At 46.8% G+C, this 22,792-nt stretch overlaps 1 protein-coding gene across 1 annotated transcript; it reads right to left on the bottom strand.

Moving 5' to 3' along the window:
* Positions 1-353: 353 nt before the first annotated feature.
* Positions 354-21,923, bottom strand: EIF2B5 (eukaryotic translation initiation factor 2B subunit epsilon). The gene is made up of 16 exons (XM_068955099.1): positions 21,614-21,923; positions 20,281-20,405; positions 19,344-19,529; positions 19,070-19,247; positions 17,891-17,971; positions 16,399-16,476; positions 16,004-16,316; positions 15,217-15,362; positions 14,745-14,883; positions 14,023-14,124; positions 12,957-13,064; positions 11,973-12,063; positions 11,101-11,224; positions 5,727-5,852; positions 4,070-4,180; positions 354-2,145 (listed from the first exon to the last, which is right to left on the bottom strand). The coding sequence occupies exons 1-16, from the start codon at positions 21,764-21,766 to the stop codon at positions 2,080-2,082; spliced, it is 2,127 nt and encodes a 708-aa protein (XP_068811200.1). The 5' UTR covers positions 21,767-21,923; the 3' UTR covers positions 354-2,079.
* Positions 21,924-22,792: the final 869 nt, after the last annotated feature.

Here is a 22,792-nt window from a genome sequence, read left to right as displayed (position 1 = left end):
AGCACACACAAGCCAACATTCCCACTAATTCTCATCATGCCAAAGGATAGCAGGTTTCATAGGATTTAAGGTTCATCTTTGTAACATAACCCTGTACAAAAACAAACCTCAGCCACTTCAGGATTCTGAAGTTCAGCAAATTGTTCTCTATTTGTAGATGGTGAGGTCATGAGCTACCATTGAGCACTTATGACAATTCAATGGGGTGTTGATTTCCTACCTGCCTATTACGTGCTTGAAATCTCTCAAGAGAAAAGCAGCTATGTGTTATTTAGCTTACCCGTAAGCCCTGCTCAGGCATATGCCACAACTGGAGACATACAATTCAAGCTCAAACAAGGCAGACAAGCCACTAACACCAGGATAGTTTTTATTTGCTCCCTGAATTAAATATTGGCAGATACAGAAAATTCAGATACCAACCAATTCCCCAACATTTACAAGACTGAGTTTGCGATGTCAGAAAACAAGCGCATTTACGAACAATCCTGGCAACTGATACTGTGAGTGCACAAGATCGCTCTTGCCTGAACATCAGTTTAAGAGGCAGTATCCCTGGCCTCCAGCATCCAACATTGTCCCCTCACTGACAACTGTGGCACCACGGAACGGCCAAGTAAATATCCTGAGTGGGCAGCTCCAGTGCATTTCCCCCAAGGGATTTATTCTATGCTCCTTCTGAAGGGGCAGAGGCAAGGTCAGCACATTCAACATACAACCCCCTATCAATAAAAGCTGATTCTCGCTGTGTATTTTTTCCCACTGTTCTTGATGAGAACAGGGAAGAACACAGCACAGTGACACTTCTAAGGCAGCTGTTCCTAAGCGCCTTATTGCAACCACACATTGTCCATGCCGGCAAGAGAGCGCCAGAGGCACACTTGTTTCCCGCTTCATGCCGAGTTACTCTGCGGCCGCTGACCTTTACACCGGGCTTGCAGCACTTTCCCTGCCACCTGAAGGGGGGCAAGTTTTCAAATAAGTAAAAAGGACGCACAGTTTGAGTAAGCAAGCATGTATAACTGAACTCGTGGAAACACAAAGATGTGCTACCAAAGGAAATACCGTTCACTCCTTTTCAGACTAGAGCAGAATTTAGGAACTTGCGTTTTCCTTAAAGCAGCTGGTGTGGTCAGGGCCCCAGAGCAAAACACAAATGATGCTGGTGTGGCAGGAGGAGCCAGGCATCTCTGCTCCCTTAAAAAAATAAATAAATAAAAAACCAGACACTTTTCTAAAACACCGTGTCTGCTAAGCTGGAGACGCACAGAAGACAAATCACATCTAGGATGTAGTGAACCATACGGCTTTTCACTGACCAGTGCACATCCCTTATTAACCGATCCCTGCCAGTGGGGGAGCTGAGCACATATTATCCCCTGTTCTGCTGAAGGGGGAAAGATGTGGTTTTACCAACTCTACTGTGCAATCTTGTGTTAAATCCTAGCACAGCAGATGGCAAGAGATTCTCCCTTTTGGAAAGATCACAGAAGTGCCTTCCAGGCTGCAAAATGCCTTAGGCATCCTCAGACAACGGCATCTTCTCCAGGCACAGGAACTCCTGAATCCCAGTCCTGCACTCCGGATCCTAATCCATATGCTCCTACTTACCAACCTTGCCAGTGTCTCTTCAGCAGGAGTTCTCTTAGTTCCAGAAACAACAGTGACTCCAAATAACTTAGCCTTATGACCATATTTCCACAAGCCCCAAAGGTAAGATTTAGAAGGGGTCTGTACATGTTTGCCTCTGCTCCCTCTATAGTAGAAGCAAGGGGCTCTCAAGAAATAGATTATGGTATAGCAGCCCCAGGCTCCAGAGCAATTCTAGATATCATCGCCTCCTGCTCGTCCCTTATGGTTTTTACACTGTGCTGCAACCATCCAATGTAAGATGCCACCGGGCAAGCGAGGGAGGGAGGAAGGGGCACAGTTGGGAATGCACAACATAATTAACAATGGGATTGTCAGTCACTGATGTCAGGCCCCATATCTACACACCATGCACTGGCATTGATCTTGCCCTGCCCACTCGGCCCAGAAAGGCAACGAGAGTGCCTCTTTTCATGCCAAGCCACCATGTCAGTCTTGGTCGCCGTCAGACGACTCTTCCTCTGCCTCCTCCAGCCACTGGATAAACTTCTGGAGCTGCATAGAGAATAAAATGTAATTGGGTAACAAGTGACACCAAACAGATGCTTGGAATGCTCAATAGCTACACTGCATCAGTGAGCACCACCATCACACACAAGAAGGAAGGAAGGGTGTTTCTAGGAGACATGAAAACATGCAGATTGAGAGTGTGTGAGCGAGAGAGAGACAGTGTGTGAGCGAGAGAGAGAGAGAGACAGTGTGTGAGCGAGAGAGAGACAGTGTGTGAGCGAGAGAGAGAGAGAGAGAGAGAGAGAGAGAGAGAGAGAGAGAGACAGTGTGTGAGCGAGAGAGAGAGAGAGAGAGAGAGAGAGACAGTGTGTGAGCGAGAGAGAGAGAGAGAGAGAGAGACAGTGTGTGAGCGAGAGAGAGAGAGAGAGAGAGAGAGAGACAGTGTGTGAGCAAGAGAGAGAGAGAGAGAGAGAGAGAGACAGTGTGTGAGCAAGAGAGAGAGAGAGAGAGAGAGACAGTGTGTGAGCAAGAGAGAGAGAGAGAGAGAGAGACAGTGTGTGAGCAAGAGAGAGAGAGAGAGAGAGAGACAGTGTGTGAGCGAGAGAGAGAGAGAGAGAGAGAGAGACAGTGTGTGAGCGAGAGAGAGAGAGAGAGAGAGAGACAGTGTGTGAGCAAGAGAGAGAGAGAGAGAGAGAGAGACAGTGTGTGAGCAAGAGAGAGAGAGAGAGAGAGAGAGACAGTGTGTGAGCAAGAGAGAGAGAGAGAGAGAGAGAGACAGTGTGTGAGCAAGAGAGAGAGAGAGAGAGAGAGAGAGACAGTGTGTGAGCAAGAGAGAGAGAGAGAGAGAGAGAGAGAGACAGTGTGTGAGCAAGAGAGAGAGAGAGAGAGAGAGAGAGAGACAGTGTGTGAGCAAGAGAGAGAGAGAGAGAGAGAGAGAGAGACAGTGTGTGAGCAAGAGAGAGAGAGAGAGAGAGAGAGAGAGACAGTGTGTGAGCGAGAGAGAGAGAGAGAGAGAGAGAGAGACAGTGTGTGAGCGAGAGAGAGAGAGAGAGAGAGAGAGAGACAGTGTGTGAGCGAGAGAGAGAGGGGGGGAGACATCCAGGCTCTCTGGATTCCTGAAGGAGATTCCTTCAGTCAGACAGTCCCCAAAGCACTCAGTGAGAAGACACAAGTCAGAGAGTTGTTCTTGCCAGACCTCGAGGGAGGAGAGATGACAGCAGCACCTTAGCTAAGGCATGTTAGGAAAGCTGCTGCTGGGAAAAAAATCTACTCCCTGACAGATTTCCATGGAGAAGGCAGCTCATTTTACCTTTTAACCTGGCTTAAATAAGCAGCTGAAAGCACTGCTGACCTATACTAAGAGTTGACTTTGAACAGGTTTTAAACAAAGTTGGACTTCTTCAGAGATGAGTTTTTTCCCCCCCTCCTCCTCTTCCAAATCCAGGGAGGAGAACTGGATCAGGGCTCAGCCAAATTTTAGCACAAAGTTCTGCCTGATGGAGAAGGGAAGTTTATATGCTCCTTGCAACATAAGCCAAATGAAACTACTCTGTACTGTAAACGCTTAGCAATATATGCAAAGAGACTGGTGAGCCAGGAACGAAAACTTCAAAGGAATTGCATGGGGCCAGCACATTGGGCATTGGCCTAAAGCCCATTTCAAATGGGTGTTGGCTTAGAGAAGCTGTGCTGTTACGCCAGGAAGTGCTGGCCTCATACTACAGAGACCCCACTAAAAACCATCCCTCTCTCCTACTACCTCCATTCCTCATTCAGACAATGCAGGCTGATTATGGCAAAACTCACAGACACATCTGTCTGGAGGAAAAAAAGTTGTGTTCAATGAACTGGTGCATTACTGGCCTACCATGTAATGGCAGCTGCTTCACAGAAAGGGACAGTGGCACTGAACGCCAGTTGAAGCTTCTTTCACCAGCTAGCGTATCATTTTTACGCCTTTGGGTCTTACCCGCTGGTTCTTACGAAGCTGCTTTCCCTTATCGGACGTGTCCCGCAGAGAGAACCAATTGAGAATTACATCTTCTTCCAGGATTTCCAGCTGGTAAAACGTCATCAACACCTGCAACAATTAGAAAAGAGCAACAGGGCTCTCTATCTACTCTTTCAGGATTAGCTTACGTCCAAGCACAAGGTTTGCATGCAAGTCTGTCGCTCCCAACTCTATTTTCAAAAGGGGCTCAGTCTGTTTCATTTTACATTTATTGTTAAAAATAACTGTGCTTCCCCTACCAAGCCTTATGCTTCTGATAGTTAGATGCTATGACATGTGAGTCTAAGCTCAAGACTCATCAGCTTCTGCTCTGGGGATGCAGGGTGTGATCAAGAGCTCTGGGCAAAAGACCCATAGAGGACATCAGTTTAACAAGTAACTTGATTTCTCATTTTAAAGCACCCCAAAACCCATCCCCAAAGCAGATATCACAAGAAACTCTTATGCAGGCCCAGATACATGCAACTGTAGCATATATAGAGAAGAGTATGAATCAAGCCAGCATGAATCAAGCCAGCCCTGCCCCAGGCTCCCTCCTCCTGTCAATCCTCCCTTAACGGTGCCTTATGGCAGGTGTCAAAGCAATTGGTCATTCATCAGCTCAAAATCCTGCCCAGTGCAGCAAGGATAAGATGCAATCATGCTTTCCTCAGGGTGCCTTTGTGCTCCAGCCAAGCAGGCACCCTGCACTCGTACCCCTTGCGGCAGAGTACCGACAAAGCTGGCTGCCAGCTCCAGATATAAAGTGTCACTTCAATTCCCAGCCTCCAGGGAAACCCAGGCCCCTAGAACAATGGATACATGCCAAACAATTGCTGTAATTCAAGGACATTTTGGCTCATCAAGCTGAAGACTTGGCTCCAGTCCATGCTAAGTGCTCTGCCATTAGCCAGAAGCACTGGTAGCACAAGTCATGGTTCCTCTTTCTTGAGGAACTGAGGGTTAAGCATGATTCTAGGAGAACTCTTCCAAAAAAATAGAGGCTTCCTGAGAAATCGCTAAGGGAAACACTTGAGATCCGAGTCAAACGTTCCTAGTGCGATAGGGCAGAAAGAATCCAGGAATGAAGAACTTGTAAAGAGGAAGGTAGGAGGGGAAATACACTGAAAACACCGATAAGAAGAAAGATGGGTATTAAGCGACATCTCATCTCCCCTTTATTCCCAGTTTCGCAACTCGCTCAGCCTAAAGAGGAAGTCTTGCCCTTACTCCCAGCTTTGCACCATGAAGTAGGGTAAATTATTTGGCAGTTAGATCTCACGAACCACGGGCAGACAAAGGAAGTAAAGCTCTCCCTAAAGCAAGCCCCTGGCCTCACATCTCTTCCAGCACCACACAGCAAGGGCATCTAGGTTAAAAGCTGCAAAATAATAGCTCCCTCCAGGCTGCCTACTGGTAATTAATACTCACCCTCAGCTCACCCTCACTCAGAGACACAGGCAGTCACAGACCACCTTTTAAAAACCAATTGTTATAGATGGATTTTCCATACACCCTCTCCTCCGAGGCCCCAAATTTCTCTCCTCTAAAGTAGACAAGCTGATGAAGCAAACAGGATGCATTTCATCACGGATCTAGTGAAAACAGATCCTCAGAGCTGGGAGCAGAAACTCACTTTAGCTATCGACGTGCAGAGGCTGTCGTGTTCCAGGAAGAATTCTTCAATGGCAAATAAGGCATTCAAGTGATCAGACGCCCGTTTTATGTAGTTCTTGAACAATGGGGTCCAGTTCTTCAACAGCTGCAGAAAGAAAGCACAGAATAAAAGTTTCCGAGCCAGGATGTGGATGCGTGCATTCAGCCTAGTTTCTCAGCTAGGCTGCACTAAAACTGAGCCAGGGAGGCATTTTAAGAAGGGCTTCATCTGACCACTTAGTATGTTTGCCCCCCACCGTCCACCAAACAGATAGTATTAAGCCTCACGTGTGCAGATGTGACCTGGTATTACTACGCAGATTTGAGAGTGTCAGTTAACTGTCTTGATTTCAATTATCTCGATGGAATAGTAGGTTGCCATAATAAACGTCTAATGGAGTCTGGTACTCAAAGAAAATCACTTCACAGCAGACTGAGAAGGAGAGGTGCATACATGCAACTCCAGCATTCATCTCACAGAGCAGTTGACATTTCAGTGGAACTTTCCTTCAAAGCAGCAGAACAAATGAGAAAAAAAAAGAGAAAAAGATAGTGCCAGCATAACTGATTACCACCTGAGTAAAAGTGGACAGCGCAAGACAGCTAAACATGAACATAATGGGCAAAACACCCACAGTCAAGCCATACATTTGCTGTGTGTCTACAGGCTTGTTTGGATCCTGGAGTCTGCTGCAGAGACTAGGCAGAAAAGGCGAAGGGCAAGAAGCTGTTAACTATTAGCTCAGTTCTTTCCTCCAAGGCTTATTTTTGATGAAGCTTAATGATTTCTGACCGAGTCCCCCACAGCTCTTTCAGTTGTTGCACACATCTGAAAAGCAGGCAGCAGTGAAAGCTCTGCAAAGCAGCACAGACTGACCAGGACCTGGGATAGGAGGCAATAAGGATACTTATTATAGCCATGTCTATAGAAGTTTTAGTTTTAAAGGCCTCAGAATTAGGAGGACAGGGCACAGACATTTCTGTTTTTTCACACTATGACCAGACTATCCCATGAAAATATTGTAGGAAATCAGGTCAAAGTTCCACTTCTTTTGGAATAGGTTAATTCAACAGCACGCACCCTGTAACTACATCCTTGACATGCTCATACCAATATGCTGTCTTGCTATGCCCTCAGCACAGCGTCTCCCTACAGAACACACTGATCTAGTCTGTTTTGAAAGGAAATAGGCAGTTCTCAGGGATTTCGGGTGTGAGGAAGAAGCCCTGGGTCACCTATATTCTGGGTTAATCAGCGTTACTCTGCTTTGGACAACTGTTGAGAGCTAGCAGGGCAGTTCCATTGACAAATAACAGAGCTAGTACCCAAGCTAGTGCGTACTATCAAGGTAGCCCATAGTGGGAAATATTGCTGAATGGCTCCATAGTGCTACAATCACTTCATCAAGTGCTATTACACATTTGCTATTATCGCAGCCATGCTGGAATCTACCTGCCTCGAGCAGGAACAAAGAAGGGGATTAATGCTAACAGAATGATCTGTGCAGTACATCATCTGGCTCATAGAACAACCGTAACAGCATAAAATGCTCCTAATCATTGCGGTATCATAACAAAAAAAGCTGAGGGCTGCAGAGTATATTTCCAAGAAGTATTTTAACCTCTAGCAAAATGCTTAATCCTGAGCACTCTTCCCTCCTCTACTACCATCTCCTGCATTTTATTCTCCTTCAGAGTTCTTCACTTCAAATGCAGAAGACCCAGCAAGTTCCTTTCAGGCCAAGAAATATTTTGCAATACCTTTCTGGTAACATTTTAAAATCATAAGCAGATACAATTCTAATAGAATTATAAGTTATGGAGTTTTTAAAAGTAAGTAAAGTTATAAAGAAAGCACAGCTATAAACACTCACAACCCCAGGAAAGGGACAGAAAAAAATGCACCATTTCAAGTCCAGAACATGCACTGTACCAACTGGCGCTAATGGGGGAAGAAGGGCTCAGCCCCACAGAACTTGTGAGCCTGTAAGAACTTGTGAGCATGAAAGCCCGAACTGGGGAGACAGAGGCTTGCAATTACTTCAGATGGACAATGGACTGCAAAACGAAGGGACACGTGACCAAGGGACCCATGGACAAAATCATTACTTTCAAGTTTCTGACTATAGCTGGACAACTCCCCCAAACAACCTATGGTCTAGAGAAGGCAACAGTAAGTTCCTATGTTTTGATTCATTTTGATACATCGCTGACCAGGTCTGGTGCAACTTCACCTTCAAAGACGTTTGGTCTATTTTTTATTTTGTCAGAAGGACAGTCTCAGCACTGGGCCTCTTTTATCCCCTCCTCCAGCACAGGACACCATCACGAAATACGTGCAAAGCACAAGGGACAAACTTATAATTCTAACCTGTTACACTATAACACAGCATTTGTGCTGACTACCATAAATTGGTTCAGTGAAAGCAGAGATCTCTGATCACCTAAACGAGTGATCCCACCTTGTGTTCACTTGCATTGCCTTATGCAAGAGTAAGGCTCCTAACAGAAACCAAAGGAGGTGCACCACATATGCTACCTGCTGGGCTGCAGTACGGGCTCTGGCTGACTGAGCAAGCAGAACTGCTAAATTGCCTCCCCCAGTTCCTTTCAGACATCCTCATCTACATAACCTTGTTTGATGCTGCTTCAGTGACAACAGAAGAACAACCTTCAGTTTGACAGGGTCTTACAGTCACGTTCACTTAAACCATGCCTACGGTTCAGGAAAAGATGAGGTTTTCTGTACCATCTTTGCTTTACAGCTTGTTCAAGGGCCAAACAAGATGCCTCACAGACATCACATTGGATAACACTGTTTCTCAAGCCTTCATGTTTCATCTGAAAAATACCCACAGACATATTCTTTACCAGATGCTCTTTTCCTAAAACTGCTGCCAAACTTATGAGCTTCATACTCAGGGGCCAGCACTTCAGAGCACACACTGTGGTTTCAAGTCAAACCATACATCATAACTATGGCATTTCCACAATTTCCCCTCCTGAGCTGTCTGAGATGGCTCTACCACCGCTCTTACACAAACAATCCATCTTCCTTTAGCATCCCTTAGCCAGGGTTGAGCTACGAAGACAGAATAAGAAACGTGAAACAGTTCTGTAAAGTTCAGCAGGCTTCTGGTATTCACCACTCTCAGAACGTAAGCATTTCCATCTCATACAAACTAACGCTTTGCCCTGCAAAAACCAATATAAGCAGATCTCAAGTCTAATACAACTATCGAGTGAGGCCACGTTAGCTACATATTGCACACGCTTTCGTTCTGCACTAACCCATACAAAGCTAGTGCACGGGGTTCTCAGGGTGTAAGTAAGCACTTGTAACTTAAAGGAACGTATTTTGACCAACTAGGCAACCCCAAGTTGTTTACTGTAGAGAATCCACCATTTCAGATGCTGTACAAACATACATGCTCAGCCCAAAGAACTAGTCTCTTCTCCTCAGAGTACAGTTGATAAACACACACAAGGTGCTGCACAGGAAGACTCTTAATGTCTGTTTAATAAGTCTTAGAAGGCTGATTCACTGCCTATAGTAGAGGGATGTCTCAACTCAAAGACGCTGGGTTTTTATAATGGTGAATGACATAGTGTTTGCAACTGAACATTGACACTCTCCTTCAACAGGATACTGCCTTCCAGCTGATCTCAGTACAGGGAACCCAGCACAAACAATTTTGCATGCAGTAAAGACACTGAAGCATAAAATTCTCCTAGAGAAGGATATTCTAAGAAACTTGCTGGCTGTTCTTTACAAAGGAGCATTTGGAGAAGCTGGCTGCCATGTTGGTCAATTGCTTTGACAGTTGATTCCTCTGATAAATCTGAGGATAATTTGTGTTTCATAAATGCACATGCTACACATACCTCCCTTTTAAGCACCAACTTTCTTATGATGAAATATATATGGACAAAGTTATCCAGATGTAAGCCCTTCATGCATTTTCCATTGTGTTTAGCTTCAAAGGTTTTTTTTTTTGGGGGGGGGGGGGAGGCAAGGACACTTAACACTAAGCATTCATACAGTAACCCTTATTCCACATCAGAACCTCCTCTGCCTGAATGCCACAGTGAAGTTCTCCTGTCATACTCAAGGTAGATTAGGAGCCCAATCTAGGAGACTTATCTCAGCCGGAATGAAAACATCCTACACAGCTACCGCCTTCACACCACCTGCTGTCTAGATGTAGGGCTTTCCACTTAGAGTCTATTATCTGCTTTAAGATTCTCCTGGGTCCTCCTCCTTCAACTCTTTTTCCAGGACAGTACATCTTATTCAAGAAGACGGACACTAAAGACAGGAACTAAAGTAAGCAGAATATAAATGGAGTGGATAGCAAAATCTCATTAGGACAGTTGATGAGCAGAACAGTTTACTGCTATAGTTTCCTACTAAAGGCATCTCCACACATCCAGGATATGAATTAAGTGCCATGCTTACACCTACATAAAGAAGAGTCAGTTTTCCACCACTCCCACCAATTGAAAGCACATAGTTCCTCACAGAAAGGAGGATGCAGATGTCTAGTGGTCCTACTTTCAGCTATGTCTCCTAAGGAATTTAAATTAGTCTTTCCCAAACAGGTGTCAGACCCATTCATTCTGATAAAGCACCTTTGTAAGCTGTGGAGTTTGCAAACTCAAACGCACAAATGGGCAAGGAGGCAGAGTCATTACATTGCCTTTTACCTGGGTCAACAAAGCCATTAAGATGAGACTGCCTGCTTTTTAGGCAAACCCTATCCTGATTTGTCTCCCTTAAGTCAGGAAACAGAAACCAGTCTCACCCAGTTATACCGCAGTCTCTCTAGAGATGCAACAGAATTCTGAATCTTCACTCAAAAGACAGCAAGATCCTGCCTCTGCAATTGGCTGGAAACAATTGGCACCAGTTATAATATGCAGACAAGTAATACCTTGGAAAGGATCCCACTGGGAGAGGAGCACTCCCTGCTGCCCCAGGGATCGGACTCATGATGGTTTGGAATCGGGTTCCTGGAATGCAAGCCTGTAAAGACACCTCTAACAGTCTCTCTCTGATCTCTTTTAGAGGTTACACTTCTACTGTCACACACAGGAGACTAAAATAACCATAAGCTACTGAAATAAGACTTCCCATACCTACAATCTCAGCTAAGTTCTGTCAAGCAGATACAATAGTTTCAGTTTACTTTTAGTTCCATAGATGACAAAGAGGTTCATGAACTAGTGAGCCTCAAGTGGCTTCAGGCCTAAGCAAAAAAGATTCCCCAGCCAGGAAGTATCTGGGGAATCCAAACCAACTCCTACACACAAGGAGACAAACCCCAAGAAGAGTTAAATGGAGGAGCACTCACAGGAAGTAATGCTGAGAAATAGTTCTGAGAGTCCAAATTTGCATCCAGCTGCTGCAATGGGAACTCCAGGATCACTTTACTAAGCACTTGCATCATCTCCTTCAGGCCAATATTATAGGCGTACCTGCAAAGAAAAAAAAAAAAAAGTCAGAAACAATACATATCTCACCTGCCTGATCTCTGCAAACTACTATTCCTTCCAGAGATGCAACAAACGATTTGATTTGCATTTTCCAGACTTTTTTCCAAAACATCCATGCAATTAAAACACCTTGCATTGCAACAGGCCTTGTGAAAGACCAGTCCTGAAAATCTGCTATCACATTGGAACAAGCTGCTGCAGGGACAGCACCCTCACATTCGCTAGAGTGCTGCATGAAGATTGTTGCGTAAAAGAAGGGAAACAGGTTCATATTTGAGAAATACTAGGTAAAAGCGTTACATGTTCTAGGCTTGCTGCTGTGTAAACAGAGTGGACAAGCCACAGCACAGTCACAGCTGCAGGCAGCTGGCTGAACGTTGCAGTGCACAGAGCAGTGGCTCCTGCATGAACTTATATGCAGCTTGTGCCAAGCACATGCTTGCTCTCTTCAGTTCACAGTTACTCAGTAGCAATTGAATCTCTTGTTCCGGAAACTGGGCTGGAAAAGCTTAATGACTGAGGAGGCTATAGATGTAGCTGACTCTCTCCATCAACTTCTGTCATCATTCAGTCATGATCTCTCATCTGCATTTCTAATGCATCACTACTGGCAAAAATAATGCGCAACAATCAGACATGGCTATTCATGTGGTTTCTCTTCTTCTTTCTAGACCTGCTGTCAAATCCAACCCTTCAGAATCAGGGAGAGCATCCACTGGTGAACACTCACTTGAGAGAGTTGATTTCCAGGACCAGGTTGTCACAGGAAATGTTTTCTTCTTCACCCCTCTGTAACGTACCTAGAACCTCATTCTGGAAAACTAATGAAAGAAAGGATAGGTAGTTAGAGAGGAGATGGAAAAGCATTGATTCTTCAAACTCTTTTCAAGTACTGAAGAAACTACATCCTTAAAGAAAGCATTTGACACAGGTCTGTGTTTGCTTTCTATAAGCTACCACAAACCCCCTTCAACGATACCTGAGTTATACTGGTATTTATAGGTAAAAGAAAAGACCTACTAGAGATTGTTTCATCCACTCTGCAACCTTTTAGAGTAGTGCTTCTATTATACTTTCACAGTCTAGCCTTTCCTACTCAGACAAGCCTCATCTTCCCTTAACCAAAGGTATAAATTAAACCCACAGTTTATTGGTTTAATTTCCTTTGGAGAGATAGTTTAGCGTGAAAAGGCTTTTCTTTTCCCCTTTATTTTCTCCCTTTTTTCCAGTTTAGCTTCAACCCTTTTCAAATCCATGTAAACTTAACAGAGCAAAACACAATACAAAAACATACTTCTCAGGATAGGCAGCTCCTACAAGGAAATTCAGTTCTCCCATACAATTATAGCAGGAAAGCTGTCCACACAAGGAAGCTCTGCTGGGCCTTTATGCAACCCCTTGGGAGTTTAAGCAGCGACGCTGCCACTTAAAGAGAAAACTAAGGGAGGTCGCTTTCACGAAGACCCTGTGATCATGAGTGAGAAGGATGGAGCACCTTTTTCTAGCTGCTCACCCTTGGCTACCTTGGGTTAACATACAATAGCAATATAAGGAATATTGAAGAACATGGTAGAAAAGGCTAGGAAGTGAGGCTGAGAGGCAAATGCATTATAGCAGTCCGCTGCCCTTCCAATACACCTAGCTATAGCAGCACAGATCTCATTCCCAATTGCCTGTAGACTCACCATTCCTTCTCCATAGCCCCATCTCTCACCTTTAACGTCATCCAGCTGAGGGGACACAGCCCGACTATCTGGCTCCTCAGAGCCCAAGCTCAGGTCACTGTCCGACTCGCTCTCTTCCTCTGAATGCAGGGCTGGGCCTGATAAAGAGCAGAAGATGAAGCATGCAGCATTCAAAAGCTGCAGCTCTTGTAGGGGTGGGGAACCAGGTGTCCCAGGGGCTTCCTAACCAAGTCAGCAACTCTCTGTCCTTGCAATGGAGCATCTTGTTACAGGTCCAGATGGTTAGAATTGCTGCAGAGGGAACGCTACAGCTGGCACTAGAATAACAGGACTTTTTAAAGAATCTGCAGACAGATAGCAAAGGGCAGGGACAGAAGCACATGCATGTTGCCCTGACTGCTGACTCGTGATGGAGCAATGTTAGCATAATCAGTCACTAGCAGAAGAAAACCAGCAGTAGCCGGAACAGCCAAAAACCACCTCCTCCAAGGGAGGGCCTAGCAGCCCGTAACGTGCATTTCATAGCACGGATGGCTACATGTGTTAGTGCAAGTCAAAGATAAAATAACCATCTTTCATAAAGCACAGGAAGAGAGAATATGGTCCAACTCCTGCCTTCCAGAAGTAACCTGTCTCTTCTGACCTCACTCCCACATACAAGTATGTAATCTGGAGGCCAGCCTGCTTCATAGAGCCCAGACAGTATTTTTAGTTCAGCCCCTGGAAACTCTCTCACTTGGGCGCCCATCAGGCTTTCAGCGTGCACAAAGCTCAGAGTTGTACTGCAGCTTATCACCTCTTGCCCCTTCCTAAATTTAGGCTTTGTGTCCAAACCGCCTAGAACAGGAGCAACCGCTAACCTGCTCATTTAGTTATGAATCCATTCCTTCTCCAGAGTTTTCTATGCCAGGGACTTCTATCTCCCAATAACTGGAGTTTATCCTGCACTTGTTGAAAAGCTTTTCTTCATCTCATAAACCACATTGTGCCTTCTTATTCTAGACACAGTTACCAGCGTCGCACTCAGCAAGTCCCACTGACACAGAAGGTCTACGTCAGTCCATCCCCGGGTGATTGCACTGAACTTTTCCTCACCCCACAGGCTCTGTCTCTGCTCTTCTTCATCCTCTTCATTCTTGTCATCTGCTTTCCAGAGATAGCCTCTGCCCTCTGAACCCACATCCCTTTGGTTGTAACCTGAAAAAGACATACTGATTAGACAGAAATGGATGTACTGGATCTGCTTACAGGCAAACCTGAAATAGACTGCTATAACCTGCATGCTACTGTCCCTGAATACTCTTCATCAGGGGGGGCTTCCTGCAGATGCACATGGATTTCAGCTTTCATCTTCCCCCTTGCCTCAACAAGTGGCTTACTTGCTCCCCTCTACAGCAGCAAAACCCACCTGACCACGTTTAGATCCCTTGACAAACCCAGACCGAAAGAAGCAATATTGGACAAGAACAAAGTCCTTGGACGCAGTCCAGGTACAAGGACATAATCTTGCATCCTGCCTTGAGCTGGACATCTCTTCCAGCGTCAGCTTATCATCTCCTACAAGGCTCCTCCTCTAAGGAAAATGGAAAACAGCTCAGCCTCTGCAAATTTTAATCCTAGGGTACTGAGCTATACCTCACTGTCCAACCTGAGTCAGATATACCCTGGCTTGCCCTACTGAAAACACCCATGTTCCAAGCTGAACGCAGCACTCACCTCCAGCCTGGTATTACAGAGCCTAGAACGGGGGAGGGAAAGATCACGGAGGGCAAAGCGTTCTGTGCAGCCTGAGCTCATGGAGCCAGAGACTCTCATACCTTTCAGTTTCACTTTGCTCTCCTCCTTGTTCACACCAGAATCATCACTGAACTGGTCTTCATCCTCTTCCTCCTCATCTGGTGGGTGCAGGGAGATCACTGTGCCCTCAGATAGAGTGATGTCAGGACCAACTACTACCTGTAAATATGTAATATGTAAAAATATTTCTCCTTAATGAAGAAATATCCTGATTGCCCCCTAGTATCTCCACCAGCAGGGGCAATAGCTGCTTTGGACAAGCTGTTCCAAGGGAGGGTCTAACAAGCATAACAGAAAACATCAGCACTGCTAGACCATGTGCCATAGTACCCTAGCCAAAGGGCCTGAAGGAGGAAAAAGATGGGAGCAATAGCATAGCCCCCACCCTGAAGAAAAGGCCTGGAACAGCCCTCTGTTCGGGTACGTTCCAATGCTTAAGTCTAGTAACCTGCCTAGAGAAGGCAGAAAGCAGAGCAAACACACACAGCTCACCTGAGAAGAGAGAACACAGCGAGGCTTTAGCTTTACTTTTTCCTTCACTTCAGCTTCATCACAGATAACAGAATGGCAGATCTCCACGTTATCTGCTACTTGAACTCTGTCCCAGAGAAAGGCTCCATCCAAAATGACTCTGTCACCTGTTATACACCACCAAGCATAAACATATTGAGCAAGGCAGGTTGCTGCTCTCCCACACCACTGAGTCCACTAGAAAGCATCTTATTCACTGAATTCAGGATGAAACAATGCCCTTGATGTGTGATGGACGTTAGATGTTTAAAAAAACATTAGCCTTATCAGCCTATGACCATTTCCTACCCCAAGCTAGAAGAGGAGTTTGTTCTCTACAGAGATTCAGCTAGTTGATAGTAACAACTGACATCCTGATTTTGCATAGACATGGTTAAATCACAAAAGAGATTCCAGCCAAGATAAGAAGAAGAGGTACCAGGCAGCTCACAAAAACAAGCATAGAGGTTCCTCACTTGCAGGATGTTGGTGGATGGTAATTCTAGATTGGCAAGGGACGTGCACACTGTAACGATGAAACATCTCCTTTCTTTGCGTGAAGCGCCTTCTGCCTTTCAACATCATTATGGTACCCTGGAACTTTAATCTATTTCCTCCACTGGAAAACAAAGCCTTTCTCCTTTCTTCCCATTAGATGTCACCAAGTAACACCCACCTAGCATCCTCCTTCAGAGCCAAATGCACTTTAAAAACAAGAGCCCAATAACTTGTGCCTTGCCTCGGCACGTTCCCCCATTCTGGTACTCACCTATCCTACAGTTCTGCCCAATGACACTATTAATTATGAAGCAGTTGCTGCCGATGACCGTCCCCTGCCCAATGAGGATGTTCTCTTCCAGTATGCTGCCGTGGCCGAGGCTAACATCCACCCCCCGGTAGATGTTGTGTTTAGAATGGGTATAACTCTGATTCTTGTCATCAGTGAAGTTCATTTCTGGAGTCAAGGGATAGACCCAGCGCCGGATGATATCAGAGCACACAGCTTTGTACATAAGCAGGTTGCATATATGGGCACCATACTCTTCTGTTGTTACATGCATATGGATCTGGTTCCCCAGGACCTGGGAAACGGACAGGAATATGTCAGAGGACTCCTCAATACTAGATGAAGTGATCTTCCTGGTACCATCCCCCTCTTCTTACCTCCTCATTCACCAGCAGACCACGCACAAAGTCATCCCGTGTCTGGTAATCAAAATTGTCCGTAAACAACTCAGCCACCTGCCAGGAATAAAATGCAAGGAAATAATATAATCAGCAGAAAACGTTGCTGAGGAAGCCAGATAATTAATGGCTGTTCATTGGTTCTCAGAGAGCCGAGTTATACGATATAGGAAAGTGATGCTCTTGCCTTGAGTAAAGCTTTGATTCCTTCTGCTAGGAGTGTTGACTTTCTCATCTCTTCCTCCTACAGTAGGCTATGAACAGGTTCTGGTTTTCAGAAGGGGCAAAACATTGTTTTAACATTTCTAAGCAGTCAACCCAGCCTAGCTTCGTAGTCAAAGGAAGCCTGTAGACCATCTCTTTTTCGAATGCAGAAGAAGCATTAGCAAGCCCAGGCTGGAATAACCATGAAAGTTATCTTAACGCAGTACTAGCTTGCAAGTACTGAGGCTTTCCATAGCATAGCCATCGCCTCTGCTCCACGTACTTTACCATACTCAAATGAGGTCGCCTGTTTTCCAGTATAGTTTCATCCTGTGCCAAATTGGCCATTCAATCTACTGATGCATACACTGTCTAGTTCTGCCTGTCACCAAGGGGCCGAGCGATAAGCTTTGCAGAGAAGGACCTGGGGGTCCCAGAGGACACCAATTTGAACATGAGCCAGAAATGCACCCTCATGGCAAAGAATGGGCTGCATTAGGCAGAAGGAGGTGATCCCTCCTCTCTACTCAGCACTGGTGAGACAAATCTGTAGCACTGGATCCAGTTCTCAGCCCCCCAAGACAAGAAAGACATGGACATATCAGAGCGAGTCCAGCGGAGGGCCACAAAAAAATGCTGAAGCGACTGGAGCATCTATTGTATGAAGACAAAGAGAGCTGGAACTGTCTAGTCTGGAGAAGAGAAGGCTTGCGGGGAATCTTATCAATGCTGTAACTATCTGACAGGAGGGTGTAAAGAAGATGGAGCCAAACTCCTGTTAGTGGTGCCTAGCGACAGAATGAGAGACAACGGGCACAAACTAAAACAGAAGAAATTCTGTCTGAACAGAATAAAACACTTCTTCACTGTGAGGGTGGTTGAACACACTGGCACAGCTTGCCCAAAGAGGTTGTGGAGTCTCCGTCCTTAGAGATATTCAAAACCCATCTGGACACGGTCCTAGGCCACCTGCTCTAGGTGACCCTGCTTGAGCAGGAGGGTTGGACCAGATGACCTCCAGAGTTCCCTTCCAACCTCAACTATTCCATGATTGTGTGGGTGGAGGATACCAGATACTGACTGAGCTCACACGGTCCACGGAGCAGTGCCACATGATCACTCAGGCTCTCAGATCAGTCATGGAGCACAACCAGCAGCTCTGGTTTCCACGCTCTGTACACCAGGAGTGCATGCTGCCCCTGCACACCAGCAGCACTGAGGGAGCAAAACAGATTGAACTCCAGGCCCTCAGGAAGGCAGGGCTCACCTGTGGAGAGCAGATGCTGATATGACAGTCCAGCAAATCATGGCGCACTTCGACGTTTTCAATCGAGTTCTGGAACAGACTCTGAAAGAGGAGAAAATTCAGAAAAGCTGAGCGCCTCATGCAGTACTGAATCCCAAAAGACTTTATGAGCCTGGGGAATCCTATTGATTGAAATTGATTGAAATTGATTGAATTATTAAACTAGCTGCAGTTCTGGAGATCAGAGAAGTCTATGACCTACATTGAGGCACAGTCTCTTAGCAGGCACAGTCTGGTCACACAGTTGTGTCAATCAGCAGAGGCCTTCCCTCCCCCACACCCTTTTACACAGTGCAGCTCTCCAAGAAAGAGCTCATACTTCAAACGGCCACTTTTCCTCCACAAGGCTCCTTACTTAGTTGCTGGGAGCTACAAATATACAAAGAACATTAATAAATAAAAATACAGCATTCATAGCTTCCATCCCCTCCATGGATTTTTGTGGCTATTTTTCCCCTCCCTCTACTTTTTTTTTTTTTTTAATATAACTGTCTGAAGCCAAAAAGGACTTTCATTTGAAGAAAAAAAATAATCTAGGGATTACTGATTTGGGGATGAAAATGATATACTCATTCATAGTCTCGGTTCTGAGTTGAGGGAAGAAAAAAAAGAAAAAAAGACCATTCATCTTAATGAAAAAAGTGCCTTCATGGACATCTCACTGGCTGCATATTAAGTAGAGTCCATAACTTTTTTTGGGGAGCAGCACAGGCAGAGGTGATAGGAGGTACTGCCCCGTATGCCCTCTGTTATTCCACTCCCTGTTGTGCCAGACTTGGTACCACTACAAAATGGTTGTGTATGATAACGGCACATGCACCCCAATTTGGGAATCTCCATGATAGTACATCTATCTCCCTTGTTTTATATGCAGAGAATCAATTGAATAAATGCAGAAAACTGAATTTTTGGAAAAGCATGTCTACTCTTTCTTCAAATTCCAAAATGAGTCCCGAACATGCATGTTCCAGGACAGTTTCACCAAGCCTTAAACTCTCTTAGACAGAATCAAGTTTACCAAGGGTCACTCCCCATCACCTGCTGCTCCAAAAGAGGGAATAAGCACACTCCCCAGTCCTCACTCTAAGAGGACTCCCTCGAGGTGCTGCTTCACAGCCCTTTTCCACCTGCCAGACGCACCATAGGAAAGCGGAAGCGTTTCAGCCCCTGGGTTCTCTGATAGTGAAGGACACGGTTTGTGGCACTGTCCATAGCAACAATGATGTCATCCTCGTTGCACCTGGCATGGTGACCAGGTGAGGACTCTTTGAAAATCATCGTCATCACAGAAACATTCTTTTCCATCTTACGACGCAACCTGAACAGGAAGGGCAGAATTTTAAGTCACTCTCCAGACAGTTACAGCCCAGAGTCTCGGCACACCAGCCAGGCACGCGCTTCCTTCAACACCTACTTGTGCTCTTCCAGGGCTCTGGATATATTGAAGTTGGACACCACGTCCCCAGTGACAAGGATGAAATCAGAACGGACAAGAGACTTGGCATCAACGTCTCGTAGCACGTCACCAAGGGAGCGGTACAGATCAGAAGTTACAAAGCGCACCATGTTGGGAGATGTGTGGCGGCACCACTTGGACTTTCTGAAGGCAGAAAACCACATCAGGAAGGCTTAAAAGGGATACTTGTACCGTGGATACTTTACACTAGAACACAGCACCCCAGTGCATACCACATCCATAAGTGCATGCAGGAAGAATCCTATTACAAGGAGTACATTATCAGTGGGCAGAGATCTGATCATTTGCACAGAGCAGAAAGAACTGAAGATGATAACACCTTGAAACTATGGCTTAGGGAAACTTAGGAAACTAGACTATCTGTGAGCAGTTTTGACAGAGGAGAAGGAGAGATTACACCCAATTCAGGAATTTTTTCTCTGAAAGCAGTACCTCAAGCAGGGAAGAGAAAAGACTGCACGCTTCTCCTGAGCAGGCAAACCTGCAGCATGCAGAGGTAAAAGGTACTTTCAATGAGAACTGTTTCAATATGCTGCACCGATCACTGAGACACGGCAGAAGGCTAGTAAAGTGCAGTATTATAAATTACAGTGCTAAGCAGGAAAGCGCTGCTTTTAGGCAAAGAGCCAATAACGCCAGTAAAAAAAGGTAGTCCCCCAAACAACCCTTTTAAAATACTGCACGACCCCACTTCTTCACATGAGGAATATTCTTTTTTGAGATGTGCTGGGAGACATCTACTGAAAGGGAATCCCTAGCAGCACAGTTTTCATCAGTAGAAGGATCAGTGCAATCTAAGACCTGGGAGGCTTACTGGATAATGGCAGATTCCTTTCCATGATAAGGCTAAAAAGAAAGCAGAAGAAATCCTTACTGTAAGTGCTCTTTTATCTCAGCTGACTTCCAACAGCAGAAAACAAAAGTTTCTTCGACTCCGGTTGCCGTTAGGAACTCCAAGGTATAGTCGATCATGGCCACGTTTGCCATAGGTAGGAGAGCCTAAAAAAAACAGATGGAGAGACAGCTGAACAAACACACTATAGCTCCATATCAGCAGCAGCGTCTTCTAGCTTCAGTACCGTCAGAATAAAAAGGTGAATGACTGCTATACCTCCTTTCAATGAAAATTCTCCAAGTTGATATAGACAGTAAGAGCTACCTCCTGATGTTCCATAGGGGAAGTTAGAATCACCCTTAGTTTACAGAGGAAGGTGCAAGAGAAATGAGGTTATCGCACCTAAAATTCTTCAAGAAGACTCAAATAAACGACAGAGACGAGGAAAAAAAAAAAAAAAACTCAAAAAATTCCAAAGTACTGATTCCCTGACTCTGGCTTTAACTACTACAAGAAAAACCTGTCAGACATGAATGATGAAGCCACAAGAATTGAGAGTCTCCAGAATAAAAAAGGAAAAGAAAAGACCCTACCTAAAGTGAAGTGACTATCCTCTCGACTTGAGATTCATGTCACACTTTTAAACTAACTTACTAATTTACAACTGACAGTTTCATACTATCCTTTGATCCATTTCTGATGGTGTTTTGTTTCAGGTCCGAGCCCACGTGTATAATTATGAACACTGCAAGCATTTACTCAGCAAGCGAGGTAAGATAATTGCTCAGACCTAAATTCTACAGAAGCACTCTAACACGCAGCCTTCTCATCTATATAATTAAAATGCTTTTGCCATCCTTTTGGCTGGCCATATTCTTTTACGCTACTGCCGACACAGACGCTTTGCTTCTTTCCTCTACCAGAAGGAAACCTGCCCAAATCTGCTACCACTCCTTCATCAGCAGTGGGTGAAAAGCAAACAGCGCAGTTGGCTGCACCATATGGGAAAGCAAACAGCACCAACACAGCACTTAGGTGCTCACCGCCTCTCCGACCGGGCACATAAACCCCGCCGAAGGAGGAGGGCCGGTCAGAGGCTCCCTCCCGCTCACGCCCGGTGGAAGGGCCGCGGCGGACGCGGGGGCGCAGCAGCACCCCGCGACCTGCCGGCAGCGCCCGGCGGCCTCGCCGCCTCCCAGCCCCGGCCCAGGCGCTCACGGCAGGGCACACCGCGCCCCCGGGAGCGACGTCCGCGGCGGCCGCCGCTCCGCCTTGCGCTAGGGACCCCGGGAGGAGCCGGCGCGGCCGGGGCAGCCCGAGGGGAGCCGGGAGCCCCTTCCTGGCCCCGGGCAGCCGGCGGAAGGCCTCTCACCCGCGGCCGGTCCTTGGAGATGGGGAAGAAGCGGCGGTTGAAGCTGTCGGCGACCAGCACGGCCTGGAGCGGCGGCGGCGGCTCCTCCTGCGGGTCGGGGCCGCGGGCCGCACCCGCGCCGGCTCCGCGCCTCGCAGCGCCGCGGGCCGCCATCTCCTCACGCTGCCTCAGCTCCCGCTTCCGCTTCCGGGCTCTCGCCGGAAAGACCGACGGGAGCTCGACGGGGACAGAACAGTTGGCGACGAAGGAAGCGGCGCGGCCAGCCGGGGGGCTCGCGCGCGCCCGAGCAGGCGGGGCGGCGGCGCATGCGCAGTGCGCCCTGGGCCGGCGGCTGGGCGGGGCGGGGCGGTCCGGGGGCTGCGGGTTCCGCCGCCGGGGCGGGAGCGGCGGGCGGGGTGTCCCGGCCCCCTCGGAGCCGGCGCGGGGTGGCTGTAGGCTGCCCGGGCCGTGTTGTCGCGGGCCCAGGCGAGAGCCCCAGGGCTAACCTGGTCTTGTGGGTAGTTTCCCCCTCGGTTACATGGGGTCATGGGTAGACCTGCTACCCCGCGGTCATACGGGGTGGGGGGTGGACGTGTTGCCCACCGAGAGTGGGTCTCTTTGGGAGGGGGTGCCGCAGCCCACAGCGCCTTCTCCGCTACAGGAAGGGGCCTCTCGACTTGGCAGAGGCCACGCCGGGCCTGTCTGTACCTCCCTCACCCTGGGGAGGCTCGAGGCTGCCCAAACTGGGGGCGCCTGGGGAGGGTGGTTTGCTGGCAGAGGTTGCTGCATGAGCGTGAGGTTGGTTTTTGCAGTCGTCTTTCATAAATCTCCTGAGAAGAGCTCGGGGTCGTTGCTGGAAACCACTCCTGTAGGTCAACGCTAGTCTCACTAGTCTTGATGCATGAATCACTGGACGAAGCTGTGTTAAGTAGGTCAGACTGGGTGAAACAAGTTCTTCCCTTGATGAGTGGCTGGCATATGTTTGAGGCATTGCTGCAGGTAGGCATAGCTTTACTCCTTGGATTTTGCAAGTTTTTAGACAAAGCACTTGCTTGTCTATCCAGCAAGGCTTCTGGAAATCCAAGTTGTTGTAATTCTCACTGTGTGGGATGGTGTGTCAGATGCGAAGCGTATCTGTCTCATCTTGGAGCTCACCCGTGTATGCAAGCAGGCTGCTCCTGGAAAGCTCCCGCCGCACTT

Source organism: Struthio camelus, chromosome 9 (genome assembly GCF_040807025.1).
Source record: "Struthio camelus isolate bStrCam1 chromosome 9, bStrCam1.hap1, whole genome shotgun sequence".
Taxonomy (NCBI): Eukaryota; Metazoa; Chordata; class Aves; order Struthioniformes; family Struthionidae; genus Struthio; species Struthio camelus.
Note: the sequence above shows the minus strand (reverse complement) of the source record. Positions and strands in the feature narration are given on the sequence as shown.

Excerpts from the sequence above, each read along its gene's own strand:
- EIF2B5 (XM_068955099.1), bottom strand. The coding sequence starts at position 21,766 with ATGGCGGCCCGCGGCGCTGCGAGGCGCGGAGCCGGCGCGGGTGCGGCC. Across the intron at positions 16,477-17,890 it reads TCAGCATCTGCTCTCCACAG|GTGGCTGAGTTGTTTACGGA; the intron begins GTGAGCCCTGCC and ends TATTCCTGGCAG. Across the intron at positions 13,065-14,022 it reads GCAGAGACAGAGCCTGTGGG|GCCCAGCCCTGCATTCAGAG; the intron begins GTGAGGAAAAGT and ends GCTCTTTATCAG.